Source organism: Protopterus annectens, chromosome 1.part2, assembly GCF_019279795.1.
Source record: "Protopterus annectens isolate FY-2018-M chromosome 1.part2, PAN1.0, whole genome shotgun sequence".
Classification (NCBI taxonomy): Eukaryota; Metazoa; Chordata; order Ceratodontiformes; family Protopteridae; genus Protopterus; species Protopterus annectens.
The window spans coordinates 452,243,250-452,265,913 of NC_056727.1; the positions used below are offsets into that span (position 1 = coordinate 452,243,250).

General features: G+C 41.0%; 1 protein-coding gene across 1 annotated transcript in view; it reads left to right on the forward strand.

The window, feature by feature from the left end:
- The window catches only part of DTD1 (D-aminoacyl-tRNA deacylase 1), a 1,026,657-nt gene that overhangs the window by 843,056 nt on the left and 160,937 nt on the right, over window positions 1-22,664 (forward strand). Inside the window, exon 5 of the mRNA XM_044057001.1 lies at window positions 18,363-18,538. Within this exon, the coding sequence (XP_043912936.1) occupies window positions 18,363-18,518 (156 nt within the window). The 3' untranslated portion in view covers window positions 18,519-18,538. The remainder of the gene's footprint in view (window positions 1-18,362; window positions 18,539-22,664) is intronic.

Genomic DNA, 22,664 nt, shown 5'->3' on the forward strand with positions numbered 1-22,664 from the left:
TATTTCTGACATGGTAGTTCTGCAGGGAATTTCTAAAGTCTGCCAACTCATTACACTCCCAAAAATACGTTTCTATTTACTTTCTTTCCTGTCACACCCTCAAAATTTACAGTCTAACTGTGGAAAATTTCTTTTGAGTGCTCTGAATATAAAAAATGTCTATGCAAACACTTCCAAGCAATGATCCTAAATCTTCTAGACAACACCATTTCAAATTTTCTTAGAACAAGTACATAAAGATGGAAGTAGGGGAGGGCCAACTGACCTATTCCTTGAATACAAGGAGCTGCTATGGCAGCTCAGATGTAATGCCACGCAATAACCTGGCTTGAATGACATGACACCTATATCTTGCTATTTAAAACTTAAATCCGAATTTCATGTGTAAAGCTCGTCATCAAATCATTGTTTTAGGAACAACTATACTGTTCATAATTATTTCAAAGTGGGAAAATGCAATACAGTTTTTGCCTGCCTCAGATTTGGGATATTTTTAGCATAAATTTAATTTTATTGTTCAAGATTTGATTAATTGTGTTATCAGCCTGTGAAGTTTTTCGCCTGGTACATGTGACATACTATGGTATGTATTTAATGGAGTGTCAAATTTTAAACAGCATTCTGAAGAAGTCTTGAGGCTTAATTGCCAATGAAAGCGCTAAATAAACTGTTTTTAATGAATCTCCCAGAGTGTTTCCTTGCTTCAGTTAATCTCTTGCTTTTCCCATTCTGTTGTATTCTTCCAGTTCTTTGCATTACAGCGTAGTGACGTCTCCAGGTGCTTCTGCAGTTGCATCCTGTTGACGCCTGTAGGCATCAAATATTGCTTGTTCATATTTGCATTAATAATTTCAAAACCATGCTGCATACAAAGTACTATAAGATATCATCTTAAAGCTTGCACAGTAACAAACACAACTGTACCGATATTTGACCTCTGTCTAGTGCAAGTCAAGAGATTATTGAATATTACTTGTATGCTATTTATTTGTATTATAACCATTTTCATATTTCTTTTAAGTATTTCAACAGTCAAATGACACAGGTAGAACTGCTTAGCCTCATATGGAATCTCACAGCTTTATGAAAAAACTGCTGCTGGCAGTACGTGTATTGCTTGAATGGTTACTGAGCTATCTAAAGCTGTTTGTACATTACATAATTCATGTTTATTGTGGTTATTGTGACTTATAAAATCCAGTTTAAGACCTACAGTTGAATAAAAGCAACTATAGTAAAGATTACTTTCTGCTGAACAGTTTGTGTTTTCATTTAACATTTATGGTTGTAAAGATGTGAATATTTATTTGTATTTGTACTGTGAGACAATAACTTATTTTTTAAAGACTCAAGCCGCACCCAGTGGGAGTTACAAACTGTCATTATCTTGAAACTCTCCATTCAGTTTGACATATTTTCCATCTCATTTTACCTTCCATCTCCTTTACTTTCTGTCCCCCTCCTTTCTTTGGCCACTTGTAAAACCTGCAGAGCCAAAGAAATACATTTTAATTGTTAATCTTCTTTCTATTTGGAATATTTTTAATGCAGTCTCCTTCACAATTTGTTCATAGTTTTTCAGGTGCTGTATCCCACCTATTCTTCACCTTCACTATAAATACACTTGTAATACTGTTGAGCTCATATCTTACTGGCTTAGATGTGTTTCTTCTTTTCTTAAAATTTGTTCTTAAACTTTGCAATGAGAAGCTGATAATCTGAGCCACAGTCAGCCCTAAGTCATATTTTTGCTGACTGTATAGAACTCTTCCATCTCTAACCATAAATGCATGCATTATTAATTTTAGACACCACTAGCAGATTTACCCTGAGGGGGAGATGATAGCTGCAGCAGCCCTCATCCTAGCTTTAGCTTAAATTGCTTTGAAGTAACCATTCTTGAACTGATTAATATCTGAAGCTACCATACCTACCTTGCCTGCTACAGTAGCAGAGTCATGATAAGTTAGCTCAAGTGTCAAATTGATAAATACGACAAGATGAGAAACGCAAAAATAAGGAGAGTGGGCCAACTTGTAAAATACCAGTTGTTTTTCTGTCTCTTGTTTGGACCACCATACTTTGATTGGGTGAAAAGCCATGATCACTACTTGTAACATTAAGAAGTCCTTAGTAAGTCAGTTCTTCCTGGGATGCATTGTAGACTGGAATAAGAAGTGGGAAAACTGAGAGCAAAAGCCAGGAGAAGCTCCACGATTGCCACTATTTAACAGTAAGCTATCCTCAGCATGTCATTTCTTCCTTAGCAGTATTGTGGACTGAATTGTGAATGGAGACTGTCAGTGCCAAGAGCGGAAGTCAGTATCTGTCTGAGGAGAGAGTTAATTTGGCCCTGTTTTTAGGCAGTGTACTGGTGAGAGGTGAGGGGGAAACAAAATGCCTTTTGAACAGAAGGCCAAGGTTCTTAATATGTTAAAAATGTAAAAGATGGAATACCTCTGTAGGCTTGGTGACATGACACTATGGGACCTAAATTCTTGAAAGGTAATTAGTTGATGTTCTTCATGTTTCACTGTTGCAGTCATCACCTGTGGTTTATTCCTGCTGTGGTAGCCCTCGGCCGGCCCGAATACCAGAGTCAATATTTTTCTGCATCGGCTGCTGTCGCTTGTTGACTGATGTCAGTGCTATAAAGCAAGTCAGCTGACGCCTTTACATCAGTCTTTCTTGCTGTGGAGCCCGTAGCAGAAGCAGTTTTCAAGTGTGCCGGTCAGTCACTACCAGAGATGAATTGCAGCTGAAAACGTCTAAAGCTAAGTACCCTGTTGGGGATACTTTTTTCTTGGAAAGTCAAACAAAGAAAACTGTAGGCAAACGAGCAAACCACGGGAACCTTGCACCAGAAGCCCAAAACTGAGACAGACTTGCTTATCAAAGCAAGAGCACATACCCTAGACTTTAACGTACTAATGCTAGGTTGGTCCCTGTTAGGAATAATATGGCTTCGACAGAACTTGTGGAAGATATTCTAGTAGCTGATGATGTTATAGGGGATGATTATTTAGAAGATGTTGATGTAGGACCCAGACGTAGTAACAGAATAAAAGGTCTTACAAGTAACACTTCTGGATATAACAATACCCAACCCAATACAAGTAAACCTAAAAACAAAAGTAATAACAACAATAATTTTTTAGGCCAACGCAACAACCATCCTTACACCAACAAGAAGAAGAACCGGAACAACTAGGTGTAGGCTTTGGTGTAGGTACAGATTTTGATGCTGTTTTGACCAATACATTTACTGACCAAGTACGACCAGTAGTAATTACCAACAAGAAGGGGGATTTCAAAATTTATAACTTTTCAGATGTCTTATTGGATGAAGAACTAGTTGAACTTCTAGCTTATGGTAATACGTTTGTCCCTAGTAGACATGATAGTCTCCCTAAGGACATTATCGATCTTAAATGCTTTGTCCGTAAGTTAAATTTAAAATTGTTGTTTAACAATGACCCGGTCACATCTAGGACATCTTTAAAATTACCCAGTGTCTTTAACCCGCCCCTTCATGCACTCCTTCATCTTTTTGAGAGTGTATGCGAGGTGGACTTTAGGCATTATTCCACGAATACACAAAAGAAAGATGATGGTGGTACATTCAATACTACTAAAGAACAACTCTCACTATTGGACCACCTCTGTAAATTACCGGTGAGACTTATTAAACCGGACAAAGGGGGTGGCCTTGTGTTGTTGGATGACCATACTTATAAAGAAAAGATGTTGTCTGTTTTGAGTTCCCCTGCTTACACTATGTCTTCAATAAATGAGGTTAATGGGGCATACCATAGAATCAGGGGTTACTTCCGTGACTTATTTTTGGCGGGGAAAATTGATGTCGATATTTATAACTTCATTGACATCACTCTACCAAAAATTCCAGTCATGTTTGGTATACCCAAGATCCATAAGGATATTACAAATCCTCCTATGAGAGCCCTGATTGATGGGAGGTCGTCTATGACCTACCCTTGTTCTAAACTCATTGATAACATCCTGTCTAAGTACATCAAGTTCATCCCAAGTGTATGTAAGGACTCCTGGTCCTTTTTGGAGAGTATCAATGGTATACAGTTTGACAATGAGTGTAACTTCCTGACAATAGACGTGGTAGATCTATATACGTCCATTCCGCACCAGGAAGCTATTGAATGGATTGGTCTTCTTTTAAACTATTTTGGAGCCCCTAAAGCAGAAGTGGATCTTGTGACCGAACTATTAGATATAGTCCTTACATCCAACTTTTTTATCTTTGACAAGGACTATTTCCTTCAAAAACAGGGAGTTGCCATGGGTTCTCCCTGTGGGGCGAGTGTTGCTAATGTCTTCATGGGGTTCTGGGAGAAAAATTTTCTAAATAAAGAACCTGAACTGATGCGACTTGTTAAATACTACACCAGATTCCTTGACGACATTTTTATCATGTTTAAAGGGAATAGGTTAGAAGCCGACTCTTTTGTTAATTCCCTGAATGCAACAACAGAATTTCTGAAATTTACATCCAATTTCTCTCTATCTGAGATAGACTACTTGGATGTGAAGTTGGTGAAAGATGTAAACAACAAAGTTTTCATCTCTACTGTTTACAGGAAACCAACATACTGCAATTCTTTCCTCCACTTCTCCAGCTTTCACCCGTACCAACAAAAGCGGTCTATAGTAAAGGGCCAGCTGGTGAGGGCAGGGAGAATGTGTAGTACCATTTCAGATTTTCAGATTGAGTGCAATTTTTTGAAAGAAATGTTCACCAATCGAGGTTACCCTGGCTCGCTTCTGAATGAACTTATTCAAGAAGTTGATTTCCAAAGGGTTAACAGCTTCTATAAACCTCTACTTGATCAATTACACACTATTTCTCATGACCACCCCAGTTTTGAGGGGACACCCGCATTGGATTTAGGTTTGGATACAATCATCAGTTTATCCACTCCAGGAGAAGAATGTGACTTCTCATTGAGTTTTGTTACAACCTTTAGTAGAAATTCTAAAGTCATTACGTCTATAATACGTAAAAACTGACATTTCATAGCCAATAATTCATTTTTAGCAGAGAAATTGGGTAGGTTCCCCCATTTTGTCTACAAAAGGGGTAGTAATCTTAAAGAATTACTGCAGAGAGATCTGACTCGCCATACATTTAACAAACGGAAAGGGATGTACCCTTGTGGATTTTGCAATTGGTGTAATAAGGTTAAAGTAGGGGAAACCTCTGTTATTAGGGAAAAGAAATATTTTATCCATTTCCCTTTAAATTGTGAAAGTGGGTCAATTATCTATGTTGCCTTGTGCAACTGTTGCACTGCTTTTTACATTGGTAAGACGGACCGTAGAGTCCGTGAACGTGTATATGAGCACATGTATGCAATTAAAAATAAAAAGAATGAAAACGCGTTGGCTGAACACATTGACCTTAACCCAGGGCACAGCTTTCACTTTATGGCGATTGATCAAGTCCCTATAAATATTAGGGGGGGACCGTTTTCTTTGATTCTTGAGAACCGTGAATTAGAATGGCAACTTAGGTTGGATGCCTTTAGGTACCCAGGCCTTAATGAAAATTGCAACATTTCTTCAGTCTTGAAGTTAAGGAGCTATTTGAGATAGAAGTTACTAAATATGTACTAAATATGTGTTAAAGTTTAGTTATAAATAATTTTTTGACAAAGTGTAGTTTTGGCCAGCTGATAAGTATATCAGTGTTAGTTGTATATGTAGGAAGTAGAATACATGTATTATTTTTGGCATTGTTTCTTGCTAGTGTTTAGCATCATGTATTATTATTACCATTTTAAGGATTTTTAGAATAGGCTAGTTATGTGCCCTATTTAGTAGTTTATAAAATTTTAAATATTTTAATATGGTTTTAAATATATGTTAAGTAGCTAACATCCTTTGTAGTGCCTTTTCATCTCTTTTGGTTGTAAACTTGAGTAAGGTTCTTTTATGAAACATTAAGTGGATTACAAATATTTATGCTTAAATTATCCATGAGATATAGACTAAAAGGACACTGCGAGGATAGGTTTTTGTAATATCCTGTGTTATGGATCTAATTGCTGATGTAAGTTTATGTCACTTCTTGTATTAGACTATTTTTACTGTTTTTTCTTTTTTGAACATTGTCTCTGATGAAGCTACAACAACGTTGTGGCGAAAACGCTTGTGAAATATTAATAAATTGCGTTAAGGTTTAAACGCTTTGGTGTGGACGCTTTTCAGTTTTGGGCTTCTGGTGCAAGGTTCCCGTGGTTTGCTCGTTTGCCTATACTTTTTTCTTGAACTAACCGATGTCCAAAAAAGTTAACAATTGTCTTGCCTGTGGAAAGCAGATCCCCCACTGAGACTTCCATTCATACTGTGTCTCTTGTTTAGGCCCAGACCACGATGTCCCCTGTTGCTGGTTCTGTGCCCTCTTTAAAGCGAGAACCATTTGTCGTAGAGCTGTTATTGTAGAAAGGTATTTTCATCTTCCGTCTTCGCATTCCGAAATGGTGTCCATCAGCCAACAATCCGTAGACATTCCAAAAAAACGTAGAGATAGAGACAGAGCACACAAGGCTAAGCCTTCCGACGATGCTACCGCTAAGCAGGTTGTCAGTTCTCTGGAATTCAGTGAGGCACTTTTGCAGCCCCTAATGCCTGATGCAATATCTACGCAGGCCTCTACTGAGACCCTTTTGGAGTCCAGTATGCCACAGAAATCTTCTTCATCTTCCGAACCTTTGGTTGTCTCTCCTCATTTGAGTCCGGAGCCATGACGCAGGCACCAGCTTCAGAGGAGGCCTTTCACACTACAAAATCTAGACAAAAAACAACGTCTTCTCATCTGACTATCGTTTCTCTCAGACTGATGGATACCCTTAGGCTTAGAAGCCAGGCCCCTCCTAGGAAATCTACCTCTAGCCACCATTTTACTTCTGCTCCACCATCCCAAGCCCAGATGCTTAAAATGTCGGAGGATCATATCTTTCTTATCAGGGGCAGTCAGGCCACAACTTCTAAAAGGAAAAGACACCCTTCTCCTGAAATACTGACAGAACAGGATTCTGGGGAATCTGATTATTTGGATTTTGAAGAGGAACATCAACCTCTGACTGCTTATGAGGATTCAGATGCAGAGGAATCCATTCCTTCTGCTTCCACACCAGAAGACCTTTCCTTTGAGGAAACCCTTCACACCCTCAGGGAGCATTTCCACTGGGAATCCCAGGACTTCCCTCAGTCTAAGAAAAGACTAAGAGTTTCTAGACCTGCCCCAGCACAGACCCTTAACCATCCCCCCCTATGTTAGAGGTGGTGGATGATGTTTTCCATGAATCCACCTTAGCCCCTAATGTCATCCCACCTGCTCCCAGTAAACCTGACAGGTGTTAGAGTACCGGATTCTCACAAATACCTGTACAGAAATCCTGTTGCAGACCGGGAGGTCATTAAACAGGGGCCTAAAGGAGCTAGGGCTAGTTCTGCTAAGAATCCTTTTCCTTCTGACAAGGATTCCACAGCTCTGGACAGATGGGGTAAAAAACGTATACACCTCTACAACCTTAGCTATCAGAGCACTCAACTGCCAGTTCCATATGTTAAAATATCAACAACACACTTTGGAACTATTAAAGCAAAAAATTTCAACCTTTCCTGACTGTGCCAATTCCAAAGAGCAGATTTACTGCACTGTACTTGTCAAGTGGCCAAACACTCATTGCACTGTGGATTTGATGCCCTAGAAACCTCAAGCAGGGCAGCAGTGTCAGGATCTGTCATTAGGAGACATGCATGGTTGAAGGAACAACCGCTCCCTGATCATGTCAAGTCTAAATTAATTGATGTACCTGTGGATAAGGACCGCTTGTTTGGAGTAAATGCAGAAGAGGTGCTTAAAAAGATGGAAGACAAAGCAAAATCTATGCAAACAGTAAAATATTGTTTTCAAGTACAACCTCCTAGGTTCAGCAGGAATTTTCCCTCTAAGCGCTGATCCTTTCCTGCACCTAGCAGATAGGAGCAAAGTAAGCCCTGCAAGGACAGAGGCCACCCAGGCCCCTATCCCAGGGACAGCAGAGAACCAAACAGTGGACCACTTCCGCCCCAAAGGCGCGGGGAGTTCTAAACCATCCCTCTATGGCAAAAACTCTGTGATTCCCTCTCCCCCCTTTGCCCTCCTTTCACTCACCAAAAGCTAGGAGAAGGCTCTCCCTCTGCAAAGAAAATTTGCTTTCTGTTACAAAAGGACCTATGGATCTTAAAGATCATTTTTCAGGGATACATATTTTCTTTCAATGAACTAAAAATTCCAAAACAGTATCCAGACTTCTCCAAATCAGTGGGCACAGGCATTGAAACAAGTTCAAACTCTCATATCCCAAGGGGCAGTCGAACCTGTCCCCTCAGATCAAACAGGCAAAGGCTTTTATTCCAGACTATTCCTTGTTCCCAGAAAAGAGGGCACTTGGCGCCCCATGCTGGATCTATCCATTCTGAACACCTCCCTGGTGGTCCCCAAATTCAAAATGCTAACTTTGCAGCACATACTGCCTATGCTGACAAAAAATGCCTGGTTAGTGACCCTAGACCTAAAAGATGCCTACCTCCACATCCCCATAAGGGAATCCTGCAGGAAATGTCTGCGCTTCAGAGCAGGTTTACAACACTGTCAGTTCTCTGCACTACCCTTTTGGATGACTGCCTCATTCAGGCAGAGTGCAAAGAAAAGCTGCTTCAGGACCTCCTTCAGTGAGAAGAAATCAAATCAAACACCCTCCAGAAAGATCAATTTTTTGGGAGCACTGCTGGACACAGCATTCCAAATGGCCTTCCTATCTCCAGAAAAGCAGAGCTTCCTGCCTCCCTACTTTACCCACCTGGCTTCCAGAAGTCACGTCACTGAGATGACGTTCCTGCAAGCCTTGGGGTACATGGCATCTTGCATCCTCCTAATTCTTCTGGCCAGGCCTCACATGAGAAAAACTTCAGTGGTATCTAAAGAACCTTTGGTGTCAGCGCACTCAGCCTCTAGAGACCTCATTTCCTCTGATCCCCTGTATAAGGGCCAGGTTTCTCTGGTGGTCAGGGGCCTGTGCCAAGAACAAGGGTCTTCCCTTCATCCTCCACCCAGCCGGGCAGACCATCACCACAGACACGTCAGACATTGCTTAGGGTGCTCACCTAGCAGGCAGGTGCACCCAAGGTCTTTGGGATGCCCAGCACCTTCCCTTACACATCAACCAGAAAGAAATGACGGCAGTACAAAAGGCTCTGACATCCTTCAAACCCCATCTCAGGCCAGGGATTCTCCTTATCAAAACAGGCAGCACCACAGTAATGTGGTACATCAACAAACAGGGAGGGACCCAATCTTACCCTCTGTGCAGGCTAGCCATGAACCTCTGGCTGACAGCCTCCTCCTTGGGATTACACCTAATAGCCCAATACCCACCAGGGATCAACAACACCCTGGTAGACCACTTAAGCAGAAACTTACTGGACCCCCACGAATGGCAGCTCCACAGAAAAATATTTTTGCAGGTCACTCAGGAGTGGGGTACTCCAGAGGTGGATCTCTCTGCTTCACATCTCAACCACCAGCTGAAAAAATTCTGTACCAGGGAGTATCACAACCTAGTGTGGAAGGTGGATGCCTTGACCTTCGCCTGGAACTCCATCTTTGTGTATGCTTTCCCTCCTCTGCCTCTTATTCCCAAGGTACTGATCAAGATAAGGGAGGAGAGACCAAAGGCCATCCTCATTGCTCCAGATTGGCCCAGGCAGCATTGGTACCCCTTACTGTGCAGCCTAAAATTACAGCCTCCCAGGCAGCTCCCCCTGATTTCAGACCTCTTGACTCGGGATCCAGCACCCAGACTTGCAGACTCTCGAACTGTCAGCGTGGCTAATACTCTAAAGGCAAACAGGGGGCTCCTGTTAAGCAAACGGGTCCTAGACATTATCACAGAGGTCAGAAGGCCCAGTGCCATAAAATCTTACGCAGGGAAATGGAAAAGATTCTGTTCCTGGAGCCAGTCCAGAGGGAGCTATTTCTCACAACCTTCCATCTCTCTTATCCTAGACTACCTAGCAGAGTTACTCATAGTGGCCTCTCCTTCTCTTCTATTAAAATCCACGTCTCAGCCATTTCAGCTCATTTCGATACAGATCAGCCCCTGTTCTCACATCCTTTAATTAAACAATTCCTCAGAGGGGCTTCTAGTATCAGACATCCCAGAAGGCCACCCTCGCCAGCCTGGGACCTGAATTATGTTTTGGAAAAACTAACCTTACTACCCTTCGAACCTGCTGCTTCAGCAGACCTGAGATACCTCTCCTGGAAGACTGCTTTCCTACTAGCTATCACCTCAGCCAGAAGGGTTTCAGAACTTCAGGCACTGATGGCCATTGAGCCCCTCATCATTTTCCATGCAGACAGGGTCTTCCTGAGGACTAACCCCTTCTATGCCCAAGTTGGTATCTAATGTGACTCTCAACCAGGCCATACATCCACCCACCTTCTTTCCTAACTCTCAAAACGGTGGGGGTGGGTGGGGGGGTTCTGCACTCACTAGACGTGCACAGATACTACCTGGACTGTACTAAACCCTTCAGGAAAACAAACCAACTTCTTGTCGGCTTTGCCCCAGGGGCAGAGGGGAAACCCATTTCCAAGCAAACCATTTATAAATGAATATCACACACTCTGCTACAGATTACTTGGGAAACCACCCCTAAGTCTATTCATACCCATTCCACTAGGGCAGGCTTCACTTCCACAGCATTCCTCAGAGGAGTTCCCACCAGGGACATCTTGGGAGCTGCCACCTGAACTTCTGTCTATACCTTTACAAAGCATTACCACATACCTCTTTTTTCAAAAGCTAGGGTAGCTTTTGCCTCTGCAGTTCTGCAGGGCATGCTGACCCATGCCTAGATCTCTTACTACTCCTACCACCCCTCTCCTCAACTTTGGGAATCCTCCCACAGGTGATGACTGCTACAGTGAAACACAAAGAACACAGTACAGTTGTGTACACTTACCATAAATGTAGATGTTCGAGTGTATTCACTGTTGCAGTCCTGGTTACCCTCCCTCTTTCCCCCTTGTATCCTCTTTCCTTAGGGAGACATAAGCTTCTTACGGTGGCTTTTAGCCAACAGGACCACTTTACCATATTTCCTTGGGCTTTTGACTGGTTAGGATAAGAAAAAAAATGATGTAATGGCATCTGCTGCCTTGCTTTAAAGCACTGACTACCTGATGTCAGTCAACAAGCGGCAGCAGGCGACGCAGAAAAACATTGACTCTGGCATTCGGGCAAGCCGAGGGCTACCACAACAGGGATAACCCACAGGTGATGTCTGCAACAGTGAATACACTCAAACATCTACATTTATGGTAAGTATACACAACTGTGCTCTCTTCCATACTTCTTTTTCTTGAGCATTAATCACTTTTCCAGCATTTCATGAACATAGCCTTTAAAGTAATAATCCTTCTCTTCTGAAATGCTCTTGAAGAGAAGTTATATGTGCCTTATCACTAGAACTAGGACAACTAGGTTAAAGTACTTTGCTTTGCTTTTTCTGTAGGTGTTATTAGTAAAGTAGTTTAAGAGCATTATTTTAGGTTTTGGTTCACATATAATGATTGTACACTAAGTTTATTTCTTTACTGATTTATTTAAAATTGATTAATCAGATATGACTTGGTGCACAAGCTATAAATAAATACAGTAAGAACAGGTGTGTGGGTAGGAATGCATAATTTGCCTTTTTATGGGAAATGATAGATTCTGGAAGTTTGAATGCTGCTATACTGTGTAGCCATACCCCAATGAGTTCTATAAACCGACTGTTCAGCACATCTCGTCTTCATTTATCCATTTAACTCATTTATGTCTACAGTGCCTTTTGTTGCATTTCTGTTTGACACCTATACCTCCTTATGATATCATGAGTTGGCTTCCTCAAGAGAGACGCTTCACAATTAATGGCAGGTAAAATGTCTTTAGACATAGAGTAAAAAAACAAAAATATGCTAAGGCTGTTAGTCCACTATGGACTGCAATGAAAATATTTTCCTAGTGACTGCAACCTGTTATGCATGTTTTATGTTTGCATTCATATTTTCATGATTAAGTGGGCTACACATTATACAGGACATAATATGTTGATGAGAGAGAAAAAAAATCCTAAGTTACAAAGGAAAAATGCTGACTTATGCAGGCAAAATACTGATGTAGAAGATGGCCTCGGTAACTGTATTGCTGTACAGAGCTGACTAGCACCTTGCAGTGAAAGTGAATGAGATGTAGGGAAGCAAACCAGAAAATAATCGGCAGCCATGTGATACAACAAATGTGCTTCTTAACTGTATAATGAAGTAAATGTACAGAGTAGCTCATCCAAGATTTGTGGTATCATTGTTGACCCATTTTAGTTATGCATGAGTGAAGGGTAATTTGTAGGAGACATTATTTGTTTGATTTTTTGAGAGCATTCATTCTTGTTTGAAGGTTGTCACTCCAGTTACTTTCTAGATTCTGAGGTTCTCACTGAACATAGGTGGTTTCCATCTAATTTAACCAAAGAACATTGATTATACATACCTAAGAAGCCATCTTTGGGTATTTTCAGTCTGGAGAATTACAGTCCGTCCACAACCTGTCATTTTGTAGCAAGGTTACTGACAGCATATTATTTTGGAGCTATGATCTGCTGTAATTTATTGTGGCCTATTGGAGATTTAGCAGTCCTGCTTCGTGAGATAATGAAGAAATGAGACTGCTATCCTTATTGCAATAAATGACCTGCTTACAATGAGACATCAGTGCTGTTTAATATCTCCGATCTCTCAGCAGCATTTGTTACCATTGAACCTGGAATAATGTAGAATGAATCTGCCTTCCCTTCTGTGTTTAATTCTTCACATTCCTCAAATTATTTCTAACATACATCTTGTAATGTGCTCAGAGCACTGCCTTTAGAAACTAAGCCTTCCCTGAGCTGGACTCCGCTGTGCCATAGAGCTCCATTTTGGTACCTATTGCTTGCTTAACTCATGCGTTCTGTCAGAATATGAAATTCAGGGGAAAGGCTTTTGTGATTCACCATTATTTAGATGATATTCACTTTGCTTCTCATTTCCTTGACTGCTTACTTTAGTTGCTTAACAATGTGTTTTTATTTATTCATTTATTTATTGACATTTGATAACTGGGTTTGTGGGCTGGTTATCAGACCCTTTTTAGGCTATGACCTGGGCTCATTAAGGCAGGGGTACAATGCATTGAATATATCACACTAGTTACAAACGAAAACTATTTACAATGCAGGTAGAAAAAAGACAGTAAAATGTAGATTTCCTTCAAGCAGTCAAATATTTACAATATAGATGGACAACTGTAGATTTTGAATGCACTAATTTACAGAATTTGGCAGTGACATCTTCATTCAATAATGGGTTTTACAGTGCTTTGTACTACACAGTTGCTAGTACAAAAGTGTTAAGGAACAGCACATATATTAAAAAATAGCACATTATTTACAATACGGCTTTTAATGTCAAAGCACCAAAGAACAATGCAGTGCATATCGAGGAAGGTAAAAGTGACTACAGCTTGAATGTTGCACACAACATCAATATTGTGGTGATGTGCTCAAAGTTTTTTCCTTTTAAAGTTTATTATGTCTTATTTGCATCGCTATCTTTACTGTCTTTAGCATTTCAGAGTGTGAATAAAACCGATTGCATATGTGGTTTTGAAAAAAACAGGCACTGGGTATAAAGTGCACTCAGTAAATCATGACCACCTGGTTTTGTAGAGCATTAGCATATTAGCAGTCAGTTCTCTGAAACACCAAGTGATGAATTTACACAGAAAAAAAATCAAGGTTATTGACTGAAATGCTGTTGAAATCATAACATCCCACATGTACAGCGTGCTCACAGTTCATTTTTGCTTCTGCAGTTTGGTGATGGTTAATTTAAAAATGAGATTAAGTCTAAGAAAGCCATCAGTGTTAAATTCTCATGTGAAGCAGTTCTGTAAATTTTGGCAAACTTGAATTTGTTGCGATTGCTTTACCTTAAAGCATTAAGAACATAATAGACACAATGCTGTTATTGGTATGCGCTGGAGTTCCGCTTTTTTAATAGTTACAGTGCTTTTCTAGATGCAGTTTATAAAAATCTGATTCACCAATAAAAGAACTCCGATCTTGTAACATGCCAGGCAAAAATGAAGATACAGCTTATCCCCTTCTTGTCTATCAAAAATATTTGCATAGTAATAGACACACTTGTTTTGTTCTGCATTTCCTGTCTTGGAGATGTAAGACTACCATTTGATATTGGGATGATGGTGGTGGTGTAGCATAGCTGAGTCTATGACCTTGTGACCGTTATTAGCAGAAGGAAAAACAATGGCTAATGTAGAAGGGGTGGCTGCGATAGTGCAGTGGTTAGCGTTGTCGCCTCAAAGCAAGAGACTCTCCGATTCGATCCTCGGCTGGGTGCTTTCTGTGCGGAGTCTGCATGTCATCCCTGTGGTCGCATGAGTTTCCTCCGGATGCTCCGGTTTCCTCCCACATTCCAAAGACATCATACTAACTCCAAACATCTTGGAGCTCATAAGTAACCCACTGTACTACCACACTGCAGTAATTTAGGTCATTCCAGTGCAGATTTTTTTCTTTGGTGACAGAAAATAAGCTTCTGATAATTCTGCTTTAATGTTGTTTATCTTTTGGCTTTTTCCCGGTAAAGGGTCGCCACAGCGGAACTCCAGTCCGCTAATGATTGGCAGTAGATTTTTTATGAAACGCTGAGGTGCCAGCTCGACGCCCAACCTTTAATGAAGGCACACCCATTTACGCACGCATGTCTTTCGAATGCTACCCAACTACGGGGAGGACATGCAGACTCCACACAGAAGGCACTCCCAAGCCCAGCTGAGAATCAAACAGGAGAACCTCTTGCTGTGAGGTAACAACGCTACCACCGTACTACAAATTCTGCTTTAATAGTATCCAAAAAGGATGACTGAGATCCGGGATGCCTAAAAGGCATGTTGTTTTATGCTACCTTAGTTTTTTATAAGCTATAGGAGGTGAGCAAATTGGGCTTGTTTTGCTAACAAGTTAGAAAGCTGGCCAAGTACATGAAACATACTTTATTTCCGTAGTAGTAACAATAATAATGCCACAAGTAATTTTGTGTGTTTGTGTGTATGTATGTACATATATATATATATATATATATATATATATATATATATATATATATATGTATGTATGTGTATATATATATATATATATATATCTAGGTTTACTATTAAAATTACAAAAATAAAAATAAATCCGTAATTAAATGTCAACATTTATTGTTGAATCTATGCAATTCCGACTGTTCGGAATGTCGAAAACAGTCAGTAATTGCCATAAAATTAAAATTCAACATTTTGCGGCAAATTACCGCATATGCCATTCTTCCCGTGAAGTCCTATACTCCGAAAGAGAACATCCCATTTTTGCAGGGGGCAAGCCCCCCTGCACCCTACTGTGAAGGGGTGCACCCCCCACACCCCCTGCTAACTATATATTCCAACTCTGAAATCGCACTACATTGAGGAAAGGGATGAGTTTCCCTAACCATACTGCACCGCGATCTCTGTACAGTTCTTCGCATTTATATTAACAAACTAGCTGTACCCGGCCACGCGTTGCTGTGGCTCAGTCTGGTTAAGTGGAAAAGAAAGAAAAGAGAAAGCACATGTTTCTAATATGTTTAATTTCACAATGGTTGTGGGTATACAGTATTTTTTGTTGTTCCATTGTCTGTGCAGTTATAGAGATTGCCTGGTTTGCCGACTCTATAGAACACGCAACATATAATTTTCCATGTGAGAAGCAATCCGTGTGTAGATCTAAACCACACAATTCTAAAGATTGGCCCTGAGGTTTGTTGATGGTGATTGCAAACACCAATCGAATTGGGAATTGCAATCCCTTAAATTGAAATGGCATATCCGTTGGAATCGTAGGAATGCGAGAAATGAGGACATCTTCACCTTTGAAAGGTCCTATCAAGATTGTTGCTTCTACGACGTTGCTCATTAATTGTTTTACTGCAAGCCGCGTGCCATTGCAAAGCTTTGGCTGGTTGATATTTTGCAACATAATTGGCACGCTGATTTTCAATTGCAGTACGTGCGGTGGCATCCCTGGCAGATTGAGTGAATTCAAAAATAAATTCTGTTGGATAATTAACTGCTTCATCTGCATCCACAACAGTGTCGACGGACTTGTATGCGACTGCCTCACTTTGAATGTTAGACTGAATAATATTGTTAAGTTCATAGACGTCTTTGTTCTTGGCCACAAGAATAGCTCGTTCAGTCAGCCAATCGTGATTCTTATAATTGGTTTTGAATATTGGGAAATACTTTTTCAACCAATTCTTCTTTTGACGTCACTAAATTGCAGAAGTTATGAGGCAATGAAATTCGTCCTGAGGTCAGATCAACCGGCACCTTTCCGTTCCCAATTTCCAGCAATTGATGTGAGAACATCTCAGCTGATCGATCGTTTTGTAGCAGGAGACGCATATTTGTAGTTAATTTTAACGTCTTTACGTGTCGCCACAAAGTAGAGTATTTCAGGCAAGCATTTACATCTATGTAACAGTAGGTATATAAAAACACGCGCGTATTCGAATGCAACGTGTGACATCTGTATAATAGTAGGTATATAAAAATGCGCGTATTCGAATGCAACATTGTGTGAAAATTTCAAAGCAATCGGTGAAGAACTTTCGGAGATTTAAGATTTTGAACAAACGAACATTTACATTTTTATTTATATAGATGCACAGTACATTCGCTAATATAATGGCGAATGAACTCATTTGAACATCTATAGTTTGAATTTTTCATATGCGTGCATTCTCCCCTTGACATTATAATAGTAAACCATATATATAATACACACACACACACACACACATATATATATATATATATATATATATATATATATATATATATATATATATATATATATATACACGCACATACATATATACAGACCGTTTCTCCCCATGGCCTCTGCTGAAAATTGGCTTTGTCCAAGTTGGACTTTCCCGGTAAATAAATGAATATATATATATATATATATATATATATATATATATATATATATATATATATATATATATATATATGACTATGTAGGGAGAGAGAGAGATGCACATGGACACACGTACATACATTTATTTCTTTCTGCTTTTTGAGGAAATGATAGAAGTGGTTCTCTGTTTTTGCTACATATAATATACTGTTAAATTTTACAGACCTGCCATGTGTTGTTTCTGTCCAAATGCACAATTGTACTTAGTGGTGTATATGCAAGCCCCATTATTGGCTAGGGCATGTCTTAAAGGGGTTGCTGTGACCAGCACACCTCCTCTCAAATCATACAAATGTACTGATAAACAGTAGAGGCTCTCTAGCTCTCACCTTCATTGATCAGGAGAGGCAGGAGCAGTTTAGCTAGAGGAGATAGGATATGAACATGCAGCACTAAAAAGTGTTCAGAGTTTCGGAAATAGAGAGTAAGGTTTATGAAGCATGTTTTGAAGTTAGACAATATTAGGATTTGTTTTCTTAGTGAAAGGGTGGCAAATTCCTGCAAAAGTTTAAACAGCTTAATTGTAAAGCAGGAGCTTCATACTGGATTTGAAGTGAGTTGGAATAGCTGCCATGAGCTGGTTAAAAAAGGGGCACCTATAAGCAAGATAAGCAGCTGGATCGAGTTTTGCCTTATTCACTGAGATCGTAATGTGATATACAATAGGTAGAAGTGTCTTCTGTCTGCCTTGTTCTCCTTGTCCTTTTCTGTATGAAGCATGGTGTTAAACAAAAGTTAATATCCAGCATTGTAAAGATAAACTGCAGCTTGTAAAAGAAAACGCTTTAACCTTAAATATAAGCTTACAGCCAGGCGACATGATATACCTAGAGAATTGTATTTTAGTACACACTAAAAACAGGTACTGACACTTAACACATCTGGAAGACATGTTAATCTAATTGAGAAATGTGCGGCTACACCTCTGAATAAAATGATTTGCAATATAGTTGTGACAGTATTAAAGTGATTGTCACCTCCAAATCTGTTCTTAGATGGTATGACAATTAAAATTTGTTAAAACCAGTGTTTTCAGTAATAGTGACAAAACCAGAAATTCAGATAAGTTTTGTGGTTTGGCAAATGATTCCTTCTGCATGGAAGACTGAGGCCTCATGAGTACAACATTTAATATTTGCTATGGTTTGCAAATTATTTTTCAGCTTTTGAAACTGGAAAAACAGCAGCAAAGAAAAGAGAAGACCCGAGCTAGAGGACCATCTGAATCTGGCAGAGAGAAAAACGCCCCTCGCAGCAAAGATGATCCCAGTGCCAGCAGTGGGGCAGAAGGAGATGTGTCATCTGAAAGGGAACCATAATTTACCAACTTCCAGAGCAGGTGAGTTTATCTGCATTTTAGGCAGCTTTGAGAGTTCTATGCAGATACCAACAGAAGATTTTATGGTTCACAAAGTCCTTCCTTGTATTGCAGCTAATCCTATGAGGCGGTCCTCTGTTTTTCCATCTGTCTCAACACCTTTGAACCCCTAAGCAGCTTTATGCTATGCTACCCTAGCTATCATTTATTTTTTGTCACATCACCTTTTCCATAAAGTAATATTTTCAGATGTCATTATTAAATTTCACCCCTTTGCCAGCCATGATCATCTCAGCACACACATGCACACTGTTTTACAGAGCTTGCCTGCTTGCTGATTATATGCTACAGTTAGTTCTACCCAAGTTCAGTAACACTGGAGGGATAACTAGACTATCATGGATTAATTGTACCTTAGTGGGAGCAACATTCAGCTAACAGCTAGGGACATTTAGACACATGGAAGGTTCTATGTACTGTGGAAAGAAACCAGGAATGTGCCCTGACATGTAGGAGTTGTCGTTTTTGAGATCATCTGTATTTTTTCTTTGTAACTTACATATGTTTACCCTATATGCATCTTCCAGACAGTGGAGTATGCCAAATATGCTGGGTAGTCCATAATTTACATACATATATATATATATATATATATATATATATATATATATATATATATATATATATATATATATATATATATATTCATCATTCAGACCTCCATCAGAGATGTTTTGTTTGTCTTTCGGCTTTTCCCGGTTAGGGGTCGCCACAGCGGAACTCCAGTCCACTAGTGATTGGCAGTAGATTTTTATGGTGCCGAGTTGCCAGCCTGATGCCCAGCATTCATGCAGCTACCTGCATATCTTTAAACTTCACTCGACCACGGGGAGGACATGCAGACTCCACACAGAAGGCGTTCCTGCTGAGAATCTAATGGGTGAACCTCTTGCTGTGAGGCGACAACGCTAACCTTTGTGGTTTTTCGTTTGCTTCACTTGTGCCTATCACACACACACACATGGTGAGGAAAGGTTAAAGCTGTGCAGCAGGTTAACAACCAAGGATGTCCCCCTCACTCCACAAAGGGCATTTCCTCCAGGCATCCATGCAGTCCCCCCAGGCATAAGCAGTGAGCTTCCCAATCTCCCCCACAATGCTAAAATGGGAGAAATGAGCAGGCAATGCCCCATTATTCCACTTCCTCCCTTGTTGTGCCAGTGGCAATCCTGCTAGTCAAGCCTCTGTCACCTGAAATGCAGTTGGGAATCTCTCCCCTGCACTATGGAGCCAGGCTGTTTCTTGGCAGATTTGAAATTATGCAGTCATTGCCATCTTCTCTTTGTTGCAAGCTTCCAGTTTCCTGGTGCCTCACCTTTGGGATATTCTCATCATCTTTTTTGTACTCAGGCACAGATTAGTAGCCAAGTACCGCTAGCCTCCTCAGGAGCAACTTCCTTATTTCTTACAGGTTCTTGGGTCTTTGTTGGACCAAGGAACTATTCAGTCTGTCCCTTCTTCCCAAGTAGGAAAGGGATTTTACTCCAGAATGTTCCTGGATGTTCTTTGTGTTTCACTGTTGCTGTCATCACCTATGGGTTATCCACGTTGTGGTAGCTCTTGGTCGGCCCAAATACCAGAGTCAATGTTTTTGTGCGCCGGCTGCCGGCACCTGTAGTCTGATGTCAGGTCATCAGTGCTATAAAGCAAGGTAGCCGATGTCATTACATCAGTCTTTCTTGCCATGGAGCCCATAGCAGAAGCAGTTCACACGAGTGCTAGTTAGTCACTACCAGAAGTTGATTTTCAGCAGAAAACGTCTAAAGCTAAGTATCCCATTGAGAACCCTTTTTTCTTGCTGTAACCGATGTCCAAGAAAGTTAACAATTGTCTAGTCTATGGAAAGCAGATCCCACATCGAGACTTTCATACTTACTGCATCACTTGTTTAGGCCCAGACCACAACATCCCTCTTTGCTGGTTCTGTACCCTCTTTAATGTGAGAACCATTCGCCGTAGAGCTCTTTTTGTAGACAATTATTTTCGTGTTCCGTCTTCGAATTCTGAAATGGTGGCTGTCAGTCAGCAATCTGTAGACATTCCAAAAAATGTAAAGGTAGAGACAGGCCACACAAGGCTAAACCTTCCGGCGGTGCTACCGCTAAGCAAGTCATCACTTCTCTGGAATTCAGTGAGGCACTTTCACAGCCCCTGATGCATGACTCGCTTTCTATGCAGGCCTCTGCCAAGACCCCTTCGGAGTCCAGTATGCCGCAGAAATCCACTTCATCTTCCGAACCTTTGGCTGACTCTGCCTTGGTTGGGTCCGGAGCCGCAACGCAGGCACCAGCTTCCGAGGAGGCCTTCTGCACTACCGATTCTAGACAAAAAAATTATGTCTTTTCATCCGACTACCACTTCTCAGAGACCGATGGATTCTCTCAGGCCTCGAAGCCACGCCACTCCTAGGAAATCATCTTCTAGCCACCATCTTGCTACTGCTCCCCCACCCCAAGCTCAAATGCTTAAAATGGCAGTGGATCTCATCTCCCTTATCCGAGGTACTCAGGCCGCCGCTCCAAAAAGGAAAAGGCATCCTTCTCCAGAAATTATGACAGACCAAGAGTCTGAGGAATCTGATTATTCAGCTTTTGAAGAGGAACAACATCCCTTAACTGTTTGAGGATTCAGATGCAGAGGAAATCCATACCTTCTGCCTCCCCTCCAGAGGACCTTTCCTTTGGGGAAACCCTTCACTCCCTCAGGGAACATTTTCAATGAGAATTTCAAGACTTCCCACAGTCAAAGAAATGAGAGTTTCTGGACCTGCCCCAGGACAGACCCCTGGCCATCCCACCTATTCTGGAAGTGGTGGATGATGTTTTCCATGAATCCAGCTTAGCCCCTGATGCCCTGCCTCCTGCTCCAACTAAACCTGACTGGTACTACAGAGTACCGGATTCTCACAAATACCTGTGCAGGAATCCTGCTGCAAACCCTGAGGTCATTACACAGGGACCCAAAGGAGCTAAGGCTCGTTCTGCCAAGAATCCTCTTCCTTCTGACAAAGACTCCAGAGCTCTGGACAGATGAGGTAAGAAAGTATACACCTCTGCAACCTTAGCTATCAGAGCACTTAATTGTCAGTTCCATATGTTAAAATTATCAACAACGCATTTTGGAACAATTAAAACAGAAGATTGACGGTGCCAACTGAAAAGTGCTGGCAGAATTACTACACTCTGCTTGTCAAGTGGCCAAGCACTCATTACAATGTGGATATGACGTCCTACAGTCTCTAGCAGGGCAGCAGTGACAGGATCTGTTATTAGAAGACGTGCATGGCTGGAAGAACAACCTCTCCTTGATCATGTCAAATCTAAACTTATTGATGCATCCCTAGATAAGGAGCGCCTGTTTGGGGAAAAAGCAGAAGAGGTGCTTAAAAAGATGGAAGGCAGAGCTAAATCTGTGCAAATAGTAAAAGATTTATTTCAAGTTCAACCTCCCAGATTCCGCAGGAAATTCCCCTCTAAGCACTGGGCCTTCCCTGCTCCTAGCAGACAGGGCCAAGATTAGCCCCGCAAGGACAGGCCATCCAGGACCCTATCCCAGGGCCAGCAAAGAAGCAAACAATGGACCACTTCCATCTCTTAGGCAGGGAGTTCTAAGCCAAGCTTCTATGGCAAGCACTCACAATGAATCTCCCTCCCCCCTCTGCCCTCCTTTCACTCATCTAAAACTAGGAAGAAGGCTCACCCTCTTCAAGGTCAATTGAGTCTCTATAACCAAGGACCAATGAGTCTTAAAAATCATTTCTCAGGAATACAGATTTTCCTTCAGCGAGCTCCCTATTCCAAGAGGGTACCCAGACCTCCCCCCAAACCAGTGGGCAAAGGGTTTAAAACAGTTCCAAACTCTAATCTCCCAGGGGGCAGTAGAACCTGTCCCTCCAGATCAAACAAGAAGAGGTTTTTACTCCAGACTATTCCTTGTTCCCAGAAAAGAGGGCACTTGGCGCCCCATCCTGGATCTATCCAAGCTGAACACCTCCTTGGTTGTCTCCAGATTCAGAATGCTAACCTTGCAGCATTTCCTGCCTATGCTCACACAAAATGCCTGGCTTGTGACACTAGACCTAAAAGAT